The sequence below is a fragment of the Protomyctophum parallelum genome, assembly GCF_964188405.1.
Source record: "Protomyctophum parallelum genome assembly, chromosome: 18".
Lineage (NCBI taxonomy): Eukaryota > Metazoa > Chordata > Actinopteri > Myctophiformes > Myctophidae > Protomyctophum > Protomyctophum parallelum.
Window position 1 is genome coordinate 35,242,113 of NC_139716.1, and position 18,317 is coordinate 35,260,429.

At 43.3% G+C, this 18,317-nt stretch overlaps 1 protein-coding gene across 3 annotated transcripts in view; it reads left to right on the plus strand.

Moving 5' to 3' along the window:
* col4a6 (collagen, type IV, alpha 6) overlaps positions 1 to 18,317 on the plus strand; it is a 164,748-nt gene that overhangs the window by 112,399 nt on the left and 34,032 nt on the right. For 2 of the 3 annotated variants that reach the window (XM_083788985.1, XM_083788987.1), the window contains exons 5-21: positions 1,272 to 1,406; positions 1,767 to 1,811; positions 3,267 to 3,386; positions 4,107 to 4,172; positions 4,335 to 4,370; positions 4,823 to 4,885; positions 5,306 to 5,341; positions 6,227 to 6,268; positions 10,989 to 11,087; positions 13,766 to 13,819; positions 14,491 to 14,553; positions 14,918 to 14,962; positions 15,145 to 15,201; positions 15,536 to 15,605; positions 16,004 to 16,108; positions 16,636 to 16,788; positions 17,294 to 17,317. In XM_083788985.1, the coding sequence (XP_083645111.1) occupies positions 1,272 to 1,406; positions 1,767 to 1,811; positions 3,267 to 3,386; positions 4,107 to 4,172; positions 4,335 to 4,370; positions 4,823 to 4,885; positions 5,306 to 5,341; positions 6,227 to 6,268; positions 10,989 to 11,087; positions 13,766 to 13,819; positions 14,491 to 14,553; positions 14,918 to 14,962; positions 15,145 to 15,201; positions 15,536 to 15,605; positions 16,004 to 16,108; positions 16,636 to 16,788; positions 17,294 to 17,317 (1,213 nt within the window). The remainder of the gene's footprint in view (positions 1 to 1,271; positions 1,407 to 1,766; positions 1,812 to 3,266; positions 3,387 to 4,106; positions 4,173 to 4,334; positions 4,371 to 4,822; positions 4,886 to 5,305; positions 5,342 to 6,226; positions 6,269 to 10,988; positions 11,088 to 13,765; positions 13,820 to 14,490; positions 14,554 to 14,917; positions 14,963 to 15,144; positions 15,202 to 15,535; positions 15,606 to 16,003; positions 16,109 to 16,635; positions 16,789 to 17,293; positions 17,318 to 18,317) is intronic. The other variant, XM_083788986.1, reaches the window with a different exon arrangement.

The following is an 18,317-nucleotide window of genomic DNA, read 5'->3' on the forward strand; positions in this document are numbered from 1 at the left end:
GCCATATCAAACTTTACTTTACATACTGTAAAAAAATAAAAACCTTGACAATGAATCCAAAGCTGAATTATCTGCAGAAACGTAGCAATTTATAAACTAATTCCAGAAAGTTACCGCATTGTTTGGGGGGGGGGGGGGGGGGGGGATTTACAAACTGTACAGTAAACCCTCGCCTGCCTCCTCCTCTCACATTTCCACTCACAGACCACCATGTCGGGCGACAGGCCATTGCATGCCCACATAAACCTCTTTACTGTCTCCCCCCCTCCCTCCCCCTGTGAGCTTTCTGTATGATTGTGAAGCGTGATTGCACACAGGGCCTTTCTACGAGAGAACCCACAAATGGGGTGTTCCGCCCGGGCTTGTTTGCCTCTCATCCGAATACACAACCGTAGACAGTCCAATTGAGAGGAAAATAAATACACAAGAACAAAATGGCTTCTTCCCCTAGTAGCAATTTGTAAAGGAAGATGTTCTCCGCGCTCATAACAGCAAAATGACAGTGTGTAATTGAAAAGCTGGGAGTACACGAGGGCCCCGCAGGGGCGAGTGATATCCAAGGCATTTATCTCCTCATTGCATGTTCAGATGATGTCAGAGACGAGACGAAAGCCAGTGGTGAAATCACACAGGCTGGGGCAGACTGAACTGAACCGAAGTGGTCTGAATGAACTGAACTGAACTGAACTGAACTAAACGTAACTGAGTTGAACATAATAATAACGGGGGGCACGGTGGCACAGTTGGTAGTGCTGTTGCCTCACAGCTAGAAGGTCCTGGGTTCGATTCCCGCTGGGGGACGCTGTGGGCACTGGCGGCGTGTTCCCTCCTCCGCGTCATCAGTGCCCATACCCGAGGCGGGGCTTGGCGATAGGGCCTTTCTGTGTGGAGTTTGCATGTTCTCCCCGTGGGTAAATACCCTCACAAAAACATGCCGTAATCCTGGTCTCTAAAACTACCTCCCCCTGGCCAGCCGGGGCGCCTGATGGAGGGGAAAGGAACTGGTCGGAATAACGTGTCCCTTCCACGCGCTACGTCCGGCCGGGGAAATTCCCCTCTGTCAGGTGTAAAGAAGCAGCTTGGACTCCTCATGCATAGAAGGAGGCATGAGGTCAGTCCGCTGCCCCCCCAGGTTGGCAGAAGAAGTGTAGCGCCCAGGATTACATTAGATAATTGGCACTGGGTGAAAAAAGAAAACTGGGTTACAAAATCGTGGGATAAAAATTTAGAAGTTAAGAACATAATAATAACTCTCTCTCTCCCCCCCTCAGGGTCGTCATGGACTACTGGGACCATCGGGAGGCTCTGGTCCTGAGGGCTTCCCAGGGGGCGCGGGCCCTGCAGGGCCCAAAGGAGAGAAGGGCCACCTCGGACTGAAGGGCCCGTCCGGACCGAAAGGGGGCAAGGTGAGATTCCCACATCCTCATTGGGTCTTTCATGAGCAGAGACTTGCGAACGTCCTTTCTCCTCCTTTGCGGGGTGCATAGGCAGGGTCCATACATATGCAGGGGCCATAGGTCAGTCGCTAAACCTTTTGTCCACTGTTTCCCCAAACAATGGGTAGGGACCCATTTGCGGGTCACGGCCGGGCCAATTTTTATGGGTCACGACTTGGGTACATATCCCATTTTCTTTTCTACATTAAAAACATATAGAATCGCGACGTGTTGTGTGCTTGTAGATCTCGACCTTTTGGGTCTCGACTTGAAAGGTCTGGGAACCACTGCTACAGTCAATCAATACATCTGTCTGTGTGTCTTTTTCAGGGACCTATGGGCGTGCCAGGGTTCCCAGGAACTGATGGCGTACCAGTGAGTATTATCATAAGCACTCACACACACACTTATTGTACTGCTGTTGACCGGGTAGCTCTATTGGTAGAACACTCGCCATTGGACCACAAGTTCACAGGTTCAATCCCGGCCACCACTGACTCAGTGTATATGAGTAGCGCTGCTTGGATAACTGACACAGCTGGGAGCTGCATTGGTAGGTGTTGCGCTACATTTCAGCAATCCATCTCCTGGGGCAGGGGTTCTCAACCTTTTGGGCTGGGGACCCCCAAAAATACCATGCCATATCCCGCTACCACCCCCTTTAAAAACAAAAGTAGTACGTATATTCTGAAAAAGATCACACTGTGTGAACTGAGCGGTGCAACTATACATTTATTGTTATAGTTACTGTACTGTGCTCTGTACTGTACTGTATTGTAGTGTACTGTGCTGTGCTGTGAGTTACTTAGGGGTCCCCGGGGGATCCCCGGAACATCCAGACCACATTGCTGCTTAATGGAGCGGAGGCACCACTCAAATAAATTCGTTATTGATTTGTGCTGCTACTGAATTAGGCTTATTTAGTAGTTTACGGAATAATTTGGTGACCCCCCGAGGGTAGACAAAACAGGAAAGGGCGCACACCAGTGTTGGTGAGGTGCTGGCCTAAGGCAGTAAACAAGTAAAAAAGAGAAAAGGCCGCACACTCGTAGCCACGATGCTGTATGTTTATTATTAACCAACGTTTCGGCCTTTCGGCCTTCTTCAGGGGGTCACGACCCACAGGATGAGAATCCCTGTCCTAGGGGCTATCGCATTGCGAAGGTGGATAGACACCCTTATTCTTAGCGAAGACTGACGAGAAACAACAGTGGCTTACATACTGTAGATACATACCTGTACATGTCAAATATATTATGTATAATTACGACAGTTATTTTTTTTAAATCCACCTCACATTTCCATAATAGAGTTCACCTAACCTCTCAGCCTTGTTCCTGGATCACACACATTTTATGCCAGCGTGTAATTACGTCCTTTACGTTTATGATGGATAGCACTCTTAATGCGACATACATTAGCATTGCGTTGCTATACATTAGACACCCACCCACACACATAGCTCCTTAAGGGAGTGGTTGCACCACTCAAAAATATAGGCCTATACTGTATTTCAAAATATTGTTTTCAAATAAAGAAATGTCAAATAATTGTACATGCATTTTAACACAAACGAATAAACAAATCTAAGACATTCCATAAATGCAAATAATGAATTAGCAGTGAAAATACAGTAGCTGCTCTTTCGCACTGCCTTGTGAGCTTGTAGATCTGCTATTTTCACTATTTTGGGTCCCGGGCAAACATCTAATTTCTCTTTTGGGTCACAGGCTGCAACGTCTGGCAACCACTGCTCTATGACTGACCCGTCGGGACTCAATGAAGACGTAAACGTCCATAAATAAAGTGCTCATTGCTGTCTCTCCTCAGGGTCACCCCGGGCAGGACGGCTCTAGAGGTCTGTCAGGGTTGGACGGATGTAACGGATCCAGAGGAGAAGAGGGAACGCCAGGATTTGGAGTTGGACCTCCTGGAAACCCTGGACCATCTGTAAGGAAGAACGCAGACAGACAGACAGACAGACAGACAGGACAAGCCAATGGATTTTTTTAAGTTCATGGAAAAGACAAATGCACACCTGTGCCAGCATTGCATTAGGTATAGCTGGATTTGATTGCATAGTTGCTACATGAGTTCATGCACGCAGATTTAGGTTGGAATTTTATAGATTTAAAATAATAATAATCTATCTATAAAATTCCAACCTAATGCTGTGTGCTTGAGCTCATGTAGCAGCTATGCAATCAAATCAACAATGCATAATGCAATGCTGGCATGTATCTTTTCCATTTCCATCCAGGTATTTATAGACCATGTACTGTAAGTGAGTCACATTTTGAGATAGATACTATATACATTATATACAATGCACGTAGAATGCATGTAGAATATAACTCTAAAATTCTAATGATGTAATATAATTATCATAACTATAATTGTCTGACTGAATGAAGTTATTGTACAGTCCTTTTTCGTTTCTTTATTCCAATATTGCGCAATGAATTTCAAAAAGCTGAACATGGATATTCATATTCTTTGAAAACATTGTCATTTACTGGTTTGCATGCTGTCTCAGCTGGTTAATGCACTGTCCACACCGGTTCAAATGCCACCCTGTCTTGTCTCACATGTCCATGTCCTTTGTTTACGTCTCCTTAGTAGATGCATAAAATAAAACAAAATCTTTCTTTCTTTCTTTCTTTCTTTCAGGGGCCTACTGGTCGAAAAGGCCCAAAAGGAGAGCCTGTCTTTATCTCAGAAGATGACGAAATTGGGGTAATATGACACACACATGCATGTACACTTGCATGCGTGTACACACACACACACACACACACACACACACACACACACACACACACACTTACTATTATTACGTGATGCATTTCCTGTCTGCTAATTATTATTCTCATTCAAATGTGCTTGTATTTCTTTCAGAGTTTTCCAGGTTTTCCTGGACCAGATGGGAAACCCGTAAGATTGTCTTTTGATTTTACTTGAATACATCAGTGATTTTTATGTAATGAAATGAGCAAACAAATTACGTAGCTTATATACGAGTACGTGTGAATTATCGGATGCAGAAGGGCGGGCCTTAAACCGTCCGGAACAAACTGGGTAGTGTCAGTGGGAGACTTTTGGGGACAAAATATGTGATTACTGGGGGCGAGGGGGTAAAAAATTAGGTAACAAGTTACTTTTGGCAGGGATCAATATGTAAAGTAATAATATATATTTTTAAGTAACTAGTAATATTACCGTTTTTGAGTAACATTTGTGCATATAATATTGCAAATAGTATAATAAATATTAACCAAGGGTTGAAAGAGACTGCAAAAGCACTTTTTCCACCACTGGGTCTTATGGGTTTAGACCAGCACAACTCCACTGTGTTCTGACCGGGTGGTTCTGTTGTGTCCTGACAGGGGCTCAGCGGTCCTGGCGGTCTAGCTGGTAATGCAGGGCCCAGAGGTCCTGAAGGCTTCCAGGTTGGTGCACTCCATTTTCTCTTTTATTATGCACGTGCACTAAGGCTGTCCCCAAACATTCAAGGTTTGAATGTTCGCTCGTTAGGGTTGGCACTCAAATCTTAATTAATGAGTTTGAACCATTCGTTTATTTTTTTTAATGTTTTTTATAAAAATATATATATTTTTTTTTTTTATTAACTCGAAAATATATCTCGGCGAGAATGTGATATGAGCATGTCAAAAAAATAATGATTATTTTAATTTGTATTGTTTTACTTTACTGTTTGGAATTAACTGTGAACTGAACGCATAATTGTGTATAGTGATTGAGCGACAGTATAGGCAGCACGTTGGCAATTTCGGTTATGATTTATTATGCCGGCTTTTGAATTGAGTCATATTCTAATATAAAGAATGTAACTGTTCCTCTCCCCATAGGGCCCACCTGGCCCACCCGGGCCCCCAGGACCCATGGTAAGTACTGCACTGTGATTATTCCGCATCAGGGATGATCTCACAACCATTCGAGATTTACCAAAGTTAAAGGGAAACGTTCCAGATTTATTTTAACGTAACACTATCCCAATGTATTCTGCGTGTCAAAGAGCTTGCCCTCAAAGGCGCTGCGCTGATCAATATGGTTTGGTTATAAAGAGTTGGCGAAGTTGCCTTTTAGAAGTTGCAGTTGAATACGAGTATACTGTTCATCACTGTAAGTATAGTTGAAGGGGCATTTTTCTTGTTTTACTGAATTAACTTTGAGTGGACTTTCCCAACCGATAGCGTAGATTGATTTTTCTTTATGTTGAATGTGTGTATATCATCGCTGTTGGGTAGAAACCAGTTACTTTTCAGAAATGGATGAAAAAATAACCTGTTTTTCAATGGCTCCACAGGCTCTTCATTGGCTAAACATTAACATTACAAAGTTTAAAAACGGAGACATACAAGGTTTCTGCCCAACATCGACAATAAGTAATGTGTTGATTTGTCGACTAAAACCATGACGAAAAATGTCTGTCGACTACCTTTTTTCACTGACGAAAACGAAATAAAAACTAAGCTATGATGACTTAAAACTAAGACTAAATATACTGACGAGTTAGTCAACAAAAAAAAAGTAGACTGTAATGTTAAGGGGGGACTAGCGGAGATGAGGACGACTGTAGATGTAGTCGACTAAAATCTTATGATATTTAGTCGACTAAAACATTTCTGATTACTAAAATATGACTACAACTAAATGGAATTCTATTCAAAAGACTATGACTAAAACCCAAATAAAACCACTGGTACCGGTGCTGCCGGTAGGAGTGGTGTGGACTGCACATGCTACTGCTAACCGCCTTTGTCCTCTAGGGGAGCCGCAGTGACGGATATGAAGGAGAGAGAGGAGACAAGGTATGCACCGTACTATCAAAAAGTGGCACATGAACGCTAGCCTGGCGCTAACGCCACTCTGAACCCACAGTCTGGGGAGGCTCATTTGATCTTGTCGCCATTTAACAGAGATGGTGAAATCGCCGTCTTCTGTCTATATATTGCTTTGCAAAACAAAACGCTGTTCATCTAGCTAGCGTTAAGGATAATTTATTTATTTAAACATTTTTCTTTTCTTTTTCCTTTTTACACAACACAACATTTCTGTCGTACATAAAGTATAGGGTTGTCCCAATCTGAAATTGTGGCCGATCACGCATCATTTTCAAATGATCGGTAATGGATCAGGAGCAGAAATAAATAAAATGTGATTGGGACATCCCTAGTATCAATATCCATATCACGATATTAGACTGGATATTGTCTGTGATTTTGGATATTGTACTATTGTGATATGACATAAGTGTTCTATAAAAATAGAAATATATCGGATCGGGAAAAATCGGTATCAGCAGATACTCAAAATAAAATGATCGGAATCGGATCGGGAACATACAAAAGGTGATCCACCAACAGGATTGCTGTATCCTTGGCATTAAAGTCAACCATTTTCCAAAGCATAGCATAGTTTGTTTTTTCTTCAAGGAAGTCGGTGTTTTCCGTTCATGTCAACATGACATGAAATTCAACCTCCAGAAACTATAATTGAGATCTAATGACACTCAAAATTGTATTGGGAGTTTATTGTCAAACTATTGCTATCTTTGCATTTGTGTGCGTTTGAAAGTGTGAATGAAAAGATATAAAAATATTCCCGGGAAGAAAAAGAATATATGCATGAAATTCAAAAAACACTCGCGGTGCAATTAATGCACAAAGGAATGTAAACCTCCCCAGACTCAGTGGAAACAGCCAGTCTGACTCAGACAGTCTGAGTCAGCTGTATTTGTACTATCAGAGTAAAGCCTGATTCATAGTCTGTTGTAAAAATAGCCAATAGCCAATCTACAAGCTCACATCGTGGCACCGATGCAACACATTGGGAACTTGCAGATTGGCTACCTTCGTTGAGCGACACAGTTGTGCGACGAAGCACAAATGAGGCTCTCTGGTCTCTTTTACACATGGTTGCAAAAGTGTCTTCAGCTCTATAGAACCAAAGTTATTTTGCTGGAAAGTCTATGGTATAGACCCCCCTTTGGTTCTATAGAGCCGGTCTGGATTCTTGGAACCTTGGTGACTTTAGGGTTCTGAACCAACTCATTGTCAGTGGAAACACTAGTCTGAAGTCTTGAGTTTTGTTTCATTCATTCATTCATTCATTCATTAGCTCATATTTTGGTGCATTTGCCAAGTTGTATTGACTATCTCTTGTTATTGTTGTTACTAATTGATAAAAACAATTAATTCTTTGACATTAATGCACAATAATTCTGATGATTCTGCAATGTTTCTCTGTCCTTTCCACACCGAGGGAGACACGTGGAAACTTTATCTTTACATCCCAACAGCAGGCTTAGGGTATTCTAGCTGGATTCCTGTGCGTGCGTGCGTGCATGTGCGCATGTTGAACCAATAAATGTACACCTACAGTACACATGCGAAATGTGAGTGTGCTGTGCATGCATGCGTGTGTGTGTGTGTGTGTGTGCATCTTCACCCCAAATAAGCTCAAGCAAGTGTGTGCGAGCATGTGTGCGACGGTGCGTGTGTGCATGTGTGTGAATCTGCAAACGGCATGGTTGGACATAATGGTGTGAATGAAGCATGCTTGGTGATGGTTGCCTGTCAGTCTTCCGTCCATCCCTCCTCCCTTCTCCTCGTTCGTCAACAACTCCTTAATTTAAACCCCCCTGACCCCCCCCCCCCCCCTTATCCCTCCGTCCCCCCCCCTACCCCCCACCCCTCTTTCTCTCCATCCCTACCTCAAATTGACACATCTACCTCAATACACAACTAAATGTTTGTTGCATCTGTTCCCTCTGTATGATAAAAAAAAAAACTAAAAAACATCACCGTGTTTTTACAAAGGCTCAATTCTGTCTGGTTTGTTCTTTTACGTGAAATGTTATGCCACCAGGCTCCGGTCACAACAACATCGTTCTAATTTGGAATTCACCTGAGGTTCCAATTCCTGATTGTCCAATTTGCGAATGACTTTTTGTGGAATTTTTTTCCATTCAAATTCTAAATTTAATTAAAGTTTTCTGAAAACAAGAGTGGATGTGAATGCATTTAACTCTGGACCCAAGTACCTATACTCCTTCCAATTTGATCTATCTTTGATATGGTTTTAAAAACGTGTTTGTGATTTGGCCAGTGGCATTACACATCCAACTGTTTCCTTAACTGCTGTGTGACAGCTCAGAGATGTAGAGGTCATATATAGTCATTTGGTTTTCCCTCAAAATGTATGCAAAACATTTTGGAAGGAATTCCCTTCCGCATCCACACGGGGGTCACTTCAAATATACCATATTTAAATATTGAGATTAAAATGAACACAACATGAAATATGCAGTACGTGCCCTTGAATAATCATTGGTTCAGCATACATACTGTACCTACATAATACAGACTACATTTTATATCCAACAAACTCACAATTACAAATGCAGTTTAATTACATTTCACGTCAAATCTCTGAGCTGCCACTTCGGAGGGCATTCGGTGGACTGTGATTGGGTGCTGGAATCACTTGCTCCTATACTTCCTGTGGTGCTTAATTTCCCTCCGTGACCCCAATTCTGGGCATTTGGTGGTGGTGGTGGTGGTGGTGCATTTTGGGAATTGTAGTTCAAGTTTCACTGCCATACTCCCTTCCCCTTCTTACCTCAACAAACCCATTTTCATTCCGTTCTCATTCCACCAATCAGACAGGAGTACTAACAGTCAAAGGAAGTGCTATCTTCTTCCCACTGCATGCATGTTGTTATGCGCAAACCAAACCTTTGAACCACGACACTACTAATTGGTCATGTTGAATGTGGAAACAGCTAGATTCACTGTTGAGCCTGTTGAGGTACAATTCTGTTTTGATCATTTACAAGATTCCTGTTAAATTTGTGACATCTGTTAAGGCCAGAAAACAACTGGCCTCAAAATTGTTGAGGAACAAAAGATAAAGTAGCCCAGAGCGCGATCTCTCTCTCTCTCTCTCTCTCTCTCTCTCTCTCTCTCTCTCTCTCTCTCTCTCTCTCTCTCTCTCTCTCTCTCTCTCTCTCTCTCTCCCCCCCCCCCCCCCCCTACTAAATTCCTTTCATACTCGACTTCAGTCTCCTCTCCTCTCATCTGCTCTATACTCTCGAGGTCTTCACCGGTCTACCGGAACCAAAAACTACCCGACAGGACGCGAAATCTGTCCGGGTCTAGGTCCACGTTTCATCATTGGGGGACCCTATACTCTGTGATCTGCCGAGAAATTAAGTGCTGTGTGATGACGATCAGACTGACCTGGGATCAGATTACTGCCACGCAATATAGGGGGTGTGGGAGGGGGAGGGGGGACGAAGTTGAGCTGCACACGCTGTCAGTGCAGAGACTTGGAGAGCGCATCAAACTATACCTCCATGCCGTCAAAGTGGAGCGTGCAATCATGTAATTCCGTCTTCATTGAGGTGAAAACTAAAATTTAATTAGTGGTGGAAAAAGGTTCTCACATGTTGTACTGTTTTAAGTATTAATACTGCAGTGTAGAGATAACTCTGTTACATAACTCTGATAATAACTGTTACAAGTAAGAGTCCGGCATTCAAATTTTACTTGGGTGAAAGTACAAAAGTATTTGTATCAAAATGTTCTTAAAATACCAAAAGTGAAAGTACTCATTTGCAAGATTGTCCCAATTCAAGTTTTTAAATCAAATCTTTTGAAAATAGCAGATCTACAAGCTCACAATCACGACGCATTGTGAGCTTGTAGATCGTCTATTTTCTAATGTCCGAAATGTATGTCGGGCTGGAGTGGTTAGTATATGTTTTGTAATAATAATCAAAATCTATAACGTAAGTAGTAGATTTCACATTAATGTAGTAAAATTAGAATATTTGGATCCGAGATGGAGTGGAGTAGAAGTGAAAGTATTGGAAATGGTAAATACTCAAGCAAAGTACAAATACCTCAAAATTGTACTTAAGCACAGTACTTAAGTAAATGTAGCCGTTACTTTCCACCACTGAATTTAATTCCATTGTCTCTTACTGGAGAAGACTATAACTGGCATCTAGCCTACTGTACTGCTACAACAGAACAACAGGGCTTGTCGACTGTCGAGTCTATGAAATACCCAACAGTCTGGGCCGTGGGTTGTGATATCCTCTGAAAAAATGACGGTTCCACTTTCATGGGTCCATCCAGGTTCGGGTCGGTCAATTGGGTCTTGTAACAAATTAGGGTTTGGGTCCGCCATTTTGGACTTGTGAAGAGCTCTCCTCTCCTCTCCTCTCCTCTCCTCTCCTCTCCTCTCCTCTCCTCTCCTCTCCTCTCCTCTCCTCTCCTCTCCTCTCCTCTCCTCTCCTCTCCTCTCCTCTCCTCTCCTCTCTTCTCCTCTCCTCTCCTCTCCTCTCCTCTCCTCTCCTCTCCTCTCCTCTCCTCTTACCCCCTCTCCTCTCCTCTCCTCTCCTCTCCTCTTACCCCCTCTTCTCCTCATCATCACTCCCACTGTACTTCCTACCTTCTTCCTGATTCTAAATCCCTCTCGTCTGATTGGCTTATGGTGCGTTGTATGTATTCTGGACTCTAGGGCGACGTGGGTCCGACTGGACCAGGTGGGCCCACGAGCGTGGACCCGATACTATCGCTAGTAGGCGGGCATGTTCTCATCATCTACAAAGGAGATAAGGTAACACAGCAGGAACCAGAGGGGAGCAACGGGTCACAAGCAACACACGCATAGACATTACACACACATATTAAACTTACATCTGACATACAGTACATACAGAGCGGAACGTTGGCTACGATCAGACACATTCAAGAAGAAAACGTCTTGTTCTTGTGCCACGTGTAAACACAAGGACACGGTTTGGATCAGTGTGTAATTGGACTAAAAAGAGGTCATAGCCATGGCCATAGAGCACTGAAGTCTGATGTCATTTACACATCCTACCTGGGTCGTGTTTTTCCCCCATTCTAACTTCCCATAGACTTTATTTTATTTTATATCGCATCAAATAAGAACTGTGTTCCAAAAATAAACAATTATCCTGGCGGTTTGACTCGTATGGATTTGAAGAATCAACTGATGGCGAGAAAACTCTAATGTCACTGCTACCGAATTAGTTAATTTTTTGCTAGAAACGGACTGTATCAAATATGACAATATCGCAGAGAGAGTTTGTTTATTTTTGGACCACAAGTCTTATGTGAGACGATTCTAAGATGACCCGAGGGATGAACGAGTGACGTCAGGAGTTTAGTCTATAGTACAACAAACAAACACACACACACACACTCAGGAGAAGTGTGTGAAATAAGCCACAGTACCGTGGTAAAGGAGCAGTGATTGCAGCAACCCTCTCACAGACAGTGAGGGGGGAAGAAGGGTCTTGGTTTGGAGAGCTGGGGAGACCAGGGTTAGCTGGTGAGATGGGGAGTCCACAGCCCTGTCTGTCTGTGGCCTCATCCAACCACTCTCAATGCTCACATAGAGTCGCGTAGAGTTACCGTCCCGGATTTGGGGGCGCCAGTGGAATAATGGACGCGGGGCAGCCGCACAGCTCAATGGGTCGAGAGAGGCCGCCAAAGAAATCCCAAGGTTCCCCCAGCCTCCATCATTCCTCCGTGGGGTTACGCGCACTGAAGTCTGTCCTCCGAAAAGCAGACCCCATTTTCACCTCTTATCTTTCGCCAAAGCGGAAACACACTTAAGCTTCCTGTGGTTTTACCATCCACCCGCCACTCCGTCTGCCTCCTCCTCGACTCCGCCCACTTGCCCACCCCCACCCCCTCTCCCCCCCCCCCCTCCGTTCCGTAGTAAACAGCTCTCTCTCCCTATTGGTTACCGTATTTATGCAGGGCGACGCAGGCTCGCCCGGTGACCCCGGCCAGCCAATGATCAATGGCATCGTGGAGTTTGTTGGCTTTCCCAAAGGAGACAAAGGAGCACAGGTTCGTCCTGTAATGCAAAAGTCACAGGCTCAATCCCCACAATGACACCGTTTACTGGACTGGACTGGTATGTTGATCATGGTGACTTCCCCAAACTGGCAGTTGTGGAAAAAAAGTACTTTTATTTTTTACTAAAGTAAAAGTATCAATACTGCAATGTAGAAATGCTCTGTTACAAGTAGAGGTGGTCCAACATTTTAAAGATGTGGCACAACATAATAACTCGCATGTTTGGGGTTATAGTTAAGTTAGTGAAGAATAGTCTTCAAGGTTCTTGCCGATCTACGGGCTATATCGGACCTTGCTAATAGGTACTATGAGTCGTTAGGTTTCAGGGGTAGCATGTGGACAACTCGCTGATTTCATTTCTGGAATTTGATGTGTCCAGTCATGAGCTGAAGATGACCCCTACTGAGTTTGGTGACCTAATGCCTTTACCATTATAGGCAAGAATGTTCAATTACACACGACAGAGCAACACGTAATGGCTAATGAATAGATTACCATGAATCTTAAAGAGCGAGAATGAAACCTACTGATTTTGGTGACCCCATGACCTATCTTCTAGCCTTAGTCTTAGTGCCACCACCCTCAGGCCAAACTTTCCAGTGGCTTTGAATGTTTTTGAGTGCATTGACGCTGCATATGGAGGAATAAACAACCTGAGTGGCCCCACTGACTTGTCCTCAAGTGCCACCCACAGGCCAAAATATAAACTTTGCAAAAGATATCTCATGTAATCTAATAGGCAGACATTATGGTCTCATTGGCATCTCTTTTTTTTTTTTTTATCGCTGAGACAGTTTATTTATTTTTGGACCACAATGCTTATATGACACTTTTTTTTTTTTTTTTTAACACTTTATTGGCATCTCTTTTTTGTATATTTTTGGGCTATCCCACATCTGAGACCTACAGTGAGTAGATATAAATGTTACCATCTTGAGCCCAAACCGCACCAATGAATCGCCATGCTACTCCTTGCAACATGCAACCACTTGCAACCATTATCCCCAATGGCAGTTGCAAGGAGTTGCTGTGGTGCCTTTGACCTTAAAACTGTTCAGTTGCAAGGAGTTTATTTGGTGTGGTTGACCTTAAAACTGTTCAGTTGCAAGGTGTTGCGACTAGTTGCATTGGTGTGGTTTGGGCTTCACTGTAAGCATTTGTGCGGACTCCTGTTCCTTACATAAAGATCATAGCCTATCTGCATCAGTGCAATATAGCTTTATTTGTATTAATTTCTCGTCATTTAATTCTCTTTCAAGATGTGTTAATAGTCAGATAGATATGTTGACAGATAGATGGATATTCTATCTTCAAGAGCAGAGATTTTCTATGCTCTCTTGCCATCTTTCTCTCTCTCACACACTTGCTCTTTGCCTCTCTCTCCCATCCTCTCTTCCTCAGGGAGACACTGGCCCTCAGGGATATCGTGGGCACACCGGAAGACCCGGCCTACCTGTAAGTGTTGCTCATTATCATTTTTAGAGCAGTCGTATGAGCAAGAATAAAATGATGCTTAGCATTGATTTATTTATCACACTAAATCTTGCATTATAGGTGACGGTCAGGTACGAGGCTTGAGCCCACGTTATGGGCTCAACATGATGATAATAACATGATGTGTAGATTCAAACTCCACTTGCACATCACAGTTCTCTCTATTGGTGTTTGTGACTTCACCCTGGGGTTTTTCAGTACAATTGACATCACTGTAGTAGTAGTAGTAGTAGTAGTAGTTTTCTAAGTACGTAGTAGTAGTATCTCAAATGTATATATATAGCACTTTTCTAAGTAGTTAGCTGGTGAAAGCCATTTTGAAGCGGTGGGTTTTGAGAGCGGTTCTGAAGGCTTGGAGGTTGGGAGCTTCTCTGCTAGTATTGGGGGAGTGCATATTCCACAGGGTTGGGGTAGCCAAATAAGTACAAACCTTACACTACTTGGTCTTGGGGACGTCCAGGGGTGAGCAGGAGGGGAGGGGTCATGACATTAAGTGCTACCGGTGAAGTTTTTCAGAAAACTGGATTTAGAAGATGTTTTTAGAACCGGTCTCAGCCAGGTTAAGGCTAGCTTGATTTGAACAAAGCCTGCTCAAAGTTTTCCCTACCCAACATTGTATTTCTTTCCGCCAGGGAGCTTTTGCCTACCCAGGTGAATATGGAGAGAAGGGCATTCCTGGATACCCCGGGGGGCGGGTAAGAATATTTCTTTGCTTTTGTTTCTAGAATAACTATAAGGAGACATCTCCTCACCGCCTATTTATCACCTTTTTCTGTGCCTTTATTTATTTATGTGAACAATCAGAACTTTCCTCTCAGTCTTTCACCAGGCCCCGTGGGAATAATACTGCTAAATAAGCACTTTGAGGGGACATTCAGTGTCTGTCTGTCTGTCTGTCTGAGTTTTAACCTATTAAGCCTGTTTCTGCGTCTATTTCCTACATTGGTATGACTCTATTTCTTCTTCTGTGATCTCGTATGCTACGATTGCACCTGGTTGTTGTTGTTGTTGTTCTTCTTCTTCGGTTTATTATATTGTGCATGTGCTTCTTCCTGACAGGGTGCTCCTGGCTTCGACGGCCCGCCCGGCTCTCCTGGCCATCAGGTAATGATCCTAAATGATCACATCATGAAGCAGATATTTATAGTATTACTGACTTTCGACCAACACAAATCATGATAGTGTGTGTAGTACTGTGCAAGTTCCACTTCACATGGCATCTACATACACCACGTTATAATGTTGTGTTTGCATTAATGCATCTTTAATGCTTCTTTTTCAATCAGGGATTTGTGGGAGACCCAGGTTTCCCCGGGCAACCCGCCTATAGAGCAGGACCTAAGGTAAGCCATGAGGGTCATTTTTAACCTAATGGTACAGTGGTTGAGACCACTTGCAATACTCCAAGATCGCCAGCAGGTGGTGCTGATGTCATTATAGTGGATTATACAATAGCTGATCTAGAAAATGTGTGTAGGCCTACTCTTGATGTGTGTGTACACTGATTTCACAATGCAGCGCACAACGTTACCTTTAATTAACTCAACCGTTGTTATGCTTTGATTTTATGTAAGTGAACTGGCGTGTTCTTATTTTGTGTGTGTGCCTGTGTGTGTGTGTGTGTGTGTGTGCGCGTGCGCATGTGCGTGTGCATGTGCATGTGCGTGTGCGTGACAGGGAGAACAAGGTGATGCTGGTGCACCCGGACAAAACGTGTACGTTTCGCATATAGGAGCTACTGTTCAAGGTAAAACACACCTGTGTTGATGTCATAAGCTATGATGACTAAAACTGAGACTAAATATATTGACAATTTCGTCAACAACAAAAAAAACTGGACTAAAATGTCCCCTAACATCAGAACATTTTGTTCCACAGACCCCCAGGAGCAAAGATTTAAAAAAAATATATATATATATAATATTTTCACAAATCTTCACAATTTAAAAAAAATAGCAGATCTACAAGCTGACGCTGTATATCTTCTAATTTTCAATAGCCAAAGTATAAAAATAATGGTTAAAAGTGGCTGATTGTAAAATCTAAAATGACACTTGCTTTCCCGGTTTTAACAGGTTAAGGTTTTTATTTCATTCTAGTTCATATATATATATATATATATATAAAACCATGGTCTGTGTGCAGGTTCACCGGGAGACATCGGCCGTGACGGGTACCCCGGCGATATCGGTGACGCTGGCTACCCCGGTCTACCAGGACCACCAGGAAGATCAGATTCATATGGACCAGGTGAGATACCAGCGGTGCATTGACATGCTGCACACCTGTCCTCTACATTCACATGCTACACACCTGTCCTCTACATTCACATGCTACACACCTGTTCTGTACATCCACATGCTACACACCTGTCCTCTACATTCACATGCTACACACCTGTTCTGTACATTCACATGCTACACACCTGTCCTCTACATTCACATGCTACACACCTGTCCTCTACATTCACATGCTACACACCTGTCCTGTACATTCACATGCTACACACCTGTCCTGCTACACACCTGTCCTGTACACACCTCCTACACACATGAAAAAAATAATTTAATATAATATAATATATATATACATAGTTACATACAGTATATATGCTGACTTATCCACACTATCAATCACACATAGTCAATCCTAATCAATCATCTCCTCTCCTCTCCTCTCCTCTCCTCTCCTCTCCTCTCCTCTCCTCTCCTCTCCTCTCCTCTCCTCTCCTCTCCTCTCCTCTCCTCTCCTCTCCTCTCCTCTCCTCTCCTCTCCAGTTCCTGGTCCTGGTAGGCCTGGGTTTCCCGGCACCCCGGGTCCGAAGGGAGAGAGAGGAGGCCCAGGTCGTCCGACCTACGGCGCTCCGGGCCTATCAGGGTCTCCGGGTCTTCCCGGAGGCCAAGGAGTGCCAGGGCCACAGGGAGCCTCAAGTAAGTTCATCACTAATAAGTCTGTTTAGATTCTACAATTAAGACAGTGAAGGGCCATTCCTACAAGGATAGACAAGCCTAATGTGACTAGGGAAAAAAGGAACAAAGACTGGATGGGCAGTGATGGAAACTGAAAATGTAGACGAGAAGAAGAGAGATACAAGACTATGTAAAAAGACAGACAGACAGACAGACAGACAGACAGACAGACAGACAGACAGACAGACAGACAGACAGACATGGGAACTTAAAGTGGCTGTTTGCACTGTCCCCTTTCTGAATGGTGAAGGCTTGACCCTTGACCCCTGCATCGTCATCAGTAGGGGGTCATTCACCATAGGCCAATCACGCACAGGTATCCAGGAGGCAGCCATATTGCCAAGGTTACCATGGCGATATTTGGCCTGCCCCCCATCTGAAGTTAACATCCAGAGACTGAATTAAAAAAACAAAGAAAAAAGAACAATAATGAAACAAACCTAACTCTCAAAGCACTCTTTTCCAGTTCACGACTGTTTCCAGGGTACTGGTAAGTATAGCTGAGAAGAGTGCAGCCTCCTCATAAGCTCACAGTTTAACTTGGACTGGAGGAATTCTACTCCAAGCTGCTTTTCTCACAAGCTGGCCACAAGATGGCACCAACTCCCCACTCATAGCAAAGTGCAAGCTTCAAGCTTATGAACTGAGCCTGACATTATTCTCTAAGGGTTGTGTGTGTGTGTGTGTGTGTGTGTGTGCGTGCGCGCGTGTGTGTGTCTCACAATGATATTCCCTCTCGTTGTTTTAACACTTTGTGACAGTGGCAGTGGTGGGAAAAGTATTCAAATGTTTTACTTAAGTTATAGTATCAAAAGCCAATTAAACAAATCTTGTACTTGACAATAGAGTACCACAGACGAAAAACAGTCTAATTCCAAATTTCATTATGACCCCCTCCACGAAAAGGCCTCGTTGTCCTGACCCCTTATCTATCATTTATACATTATGGATAAATAGTGTAGACTGTTTTTCGTCTGTGGCATTTTGTACTTGAGTAAATGTACTTGGTTACTTTCCACCACTGGACAGTGGCACTGACCAAGCAGCATAAGCTAACATTGCTCTCACACAGTGACACTGAGCTGGTCTTGTGCGACACCACTGGCTGTTGTTCCTAGTTACACTTAATAGTGTAACTAGGAACATTTAATGTACATTTAATACTATACGTACCGTACATTTAATGGACTATATGCACATAGAATAACTCTTCCTACTTCCGGGCTGCTTCCTTACTTCCTTCACAGGTGTTACCGATGATACAAATTAAGGCTCTGTTCCATTTAGTGTGCAGTGGTTCTCAAACTGTTTAATTTCAAGAACCCCCATAACTCTGAACTTTGGTTCTAGAACTGGTTCCGTAACTTCCGTTCTAGATTCTTGGAACATTGGTGTTTTCATGGAAACCGGCGGACATTTTTTTGTTCCAGTTCTGAACCAAGTCATTTTTTCAGTGGAAGCACTCTGAACTGGTTCAATATTAGGCACGA